Below are 2,688 nucleotides of genomic sequence, written 5' to 3'. Positions count from 1 at the left end.
CATGATCCAGCGGATGTTGGCAGTTTGATCTCTGGTTCCTCTGCCTTTTCTAAAACCAGCTTGAACATCTGGAAGTTCACGGTTCACATATTGCTGAAGCCTGGCCTGGAGAATTTTGAGCATTACTTTACTAGCGTGTGAAATGAGTGCAATTGTGCAGTAGTTTGAGCATTCTTTGGCATTGCCTTTCTTTGGGATTGGAATCAAAACTGACCTTTTCCAATCCTGTGGCCACTGCTGAGTTTTCCAAATTTGCTGGCATATTGAGTGAGCACTTTCACAGCATCATCTTTCAGGATTTGGAATAGCTCAACTGGAATTCCATCACCTCCACTAGCTTTGTTCATAGTGATGCTTTCTAAGGCCCACTTGACTTCACATTCCAGGATGTCTGGCTCTAGGTGAGTGATCACACCATCGTGATTATCTTGGTCGTGGAGATCTTTGTTGTACAGTTCTTCTGTGTATTCTTTTTTTTTTTCTTCTGTGTATTCTTGCCACCTCTTCTTAATATCTTCTGCTTCTGTTACGTCCATACCATTTATGTCCTTATATTGAGCCCATCTTTGCATGAAATGTTCCCTTGGTATCTCTAATTTTCTTGAAGAGATCTCTAGTCTTTCCCATTCTGTTGTTTTCCTCTATTTCTTTGCACTGATCGCCAAGGAAGGCTTTCTTATCTCTCCTTGCTATTCTTTGGAACTCTGCATTCAGATGCTTATATCTTTCCTTTTCTCCTTTGCTTTTCGCTTCTCTTCATTTCACAGCTATTTGTAAGGCCTCCCCAGACAGCCATTTTGGTTTTTTGCATTTCTTTTCCATGAGGATGGTCTTGATCCCTGTCTCCTGTACAATGTCACGAACCTCCGTCCATAGTTCATCAGGCACTCTATCAGAGCTAGTCCCTTAAATCTATTTCTCACTTCCACTGTATAATCATAAGGGATTTGATTTAGGTCATACCTGAATGGTCTAGTGGTTTTCCCTACTTTCTTCAATTTAAGTCTGAATTTGGCAATAAGGAGTTCGTGGTCTGAGCCACAGTCCTTATCCCCTGCCTATTTCAAGTGAGACCATCTGAGGGCGCAAGGACCTTGGTCCCGCTGGGAGGTGAGGACACACTGGCTCCAGAAGGTGGAGTCTAGGGATGCTTTCTTCAGCATCCGCTGGGAAAGTTCAGGGGTTTACCGGTAGTTGGGTTGGGGAACTGGAGAAGTAGGGACGGGGTCGCGCTGTTCAGCATTCATTTATTCATCCAACACGTATGAAAGCCCCAACCTGGACACCGTAGGGGAGAGAGTAAGAGCTGTTTGTTGGCACGTCTAGAGGCCATTGGGTCGCAAAGAGTCGGACACGACTGAGCGACTGAACTGAAATGAGAGATGTTTACTACTTCCAGAACCTTTTAAGGCTCCATTATCTCTTTTGATCTCCTTCGATAAGAGGTCTGCCCAGTAGCGCTGCAGATAAGGAAGCCAGAGATTCGGAGCGGGGAGGCACTGCACCAGTTCACCCAGACACCTTTAGGTCGCTGGTCGCGGCGGGAACGCAGCCGGCGGAGGACCCCAGCGAGCGGCCAGAGTCACCTGACACGGGAGAGGCTGCGAGGCCGCAGGGGCGCGCTCGGCTTCCGTAGCCGCGCCGGCGCCCGGGCGTCTACCGCCCCAGCCCCTGCTCCAGGGTCACATGACAGGCTCTTTGGCAACATGGCGGTGGCCGTATTGCAGCACCCTGGCTGAGCGACCGCGAGTGCAAGTGGGCTCCTACCCGGGCCGAGGGGTGGCCTCAACCGGGGAGCAGAGGATCACAAACTCTCTTCAACCCCTTCCTGTCTCCGATCTCACCCGAGTTCCACTGGTCCCCTCCGCGCGGTGTGTCCGCCGGCGCGGGGACGCATGATAGAGCCCGGCTGCCATCCCCCGGCTCTGTGCTTCGGGGCAAGCTCCTCTCGTGTGTCCAGGCACATCTCCCTCGCCTGGGTTCCCTCCTTTCTCCAGCCTCCTCCTCTCGCAGGTGGGATCGTCGGTGGGACCCGCGGCCCACCGGGACCATGTCCGGGTCCGACACCGCGCCCTTCCTCAGCCAGGCGGATGACACGGACGACGGGCCGGCGCCCGGCACCCCAGGGTTGCCGGGGTCCATGGGGAACCCGAAGTCCGAGGATCCCGCGGTCCCGGACCAGGAAGGACTGCAGCGCATCACGGGCTTGTCTTCGGGCCATTCGGCTCTCATAGTGGCCGTGCTGTGTTACATCAATCTCCTCAACTACATGGACCGCTTCACCGTGGCTGGTACTGACTTCTGGGAGAAAGTTAGAAGAGGGGAAGGGAGCGGGGTCCTGAGTGGGGCTGCCTCGGACGGCCCATCCTGAGTCTTCTCCTTCCCAGGAGTCCTTCCGGACATTGAGCAGTTCTTCGACATCGGAGACGGTAGCTCCGGCCTCATCCAGACCGGTAAGTGGAGGCTAGGCACACACAGCGGCTCTTCTTTCTGTCCTGCCCTCCTTGAGGCCACATGCTGGCCTGCCTGGGGCCTCATTTTTGGGAGGTACTGTGGCCAGAGCTAGGGGAGATGGCCTCGACTCTACCCTGAAGCTGTCCTGTTTGAATAGGACACCACATTTAAAGAGATTTCAAGAGGGAGTCAGTTTAGTGTAATGGTATTTAGGCCGACATGGGTTTAAACATC

At 53.1% G+C, this 2,688-nt stretch overlaps 1 protein-coding gene across 1 annotated transcript in view; it reads left to right on the top strand.

Annotated features, from left to right (window-relative positions):
- The first annotated feature begins 1,178 nt into the window (after positions 1–1,178).
- SPNS1 (spinster homolog 1 (Drosophila)) overlaps positions 1,179–2,688 on the top strand; it is a 9,183-nt gene continuing 7,673 nt past the window's right edge. The window contains exons 1-2 of the mRNA XM_010837247.1: positions 1,179–2,291; positions 2,388–2,453. Of these exons, the coding sequence (XP_010835549.1) occupies positions 2,051–2,291; positions 2,388–2,453 (307 nt within the window). The 5' untranslated portion in view covers positions 1,179–2,050. The remainder of the gene's footprint in view (positions 2,292–2,387; positions 2,454–2,688) is intronic.

Source organism: Bison bison, unplaced genomic scaffold (genome assembly GCF_000754665.1).
Source record: "Bison bison bison isolate TAMUID 2011002044 unplaced genomic scaffold, Bison_UMD1.0 scf7180017864072, whole genome shotgun sequence".
NCBI lineage: Eukaryota > Metazoa > Chordata > Mammalia > Artiodactyla > Bovidae > Bison > Bison bison.
Note: the sequence above shows the minus strand (reverse complement) of the source record. Positions and strands in the feature narration are given on the sequence as shown.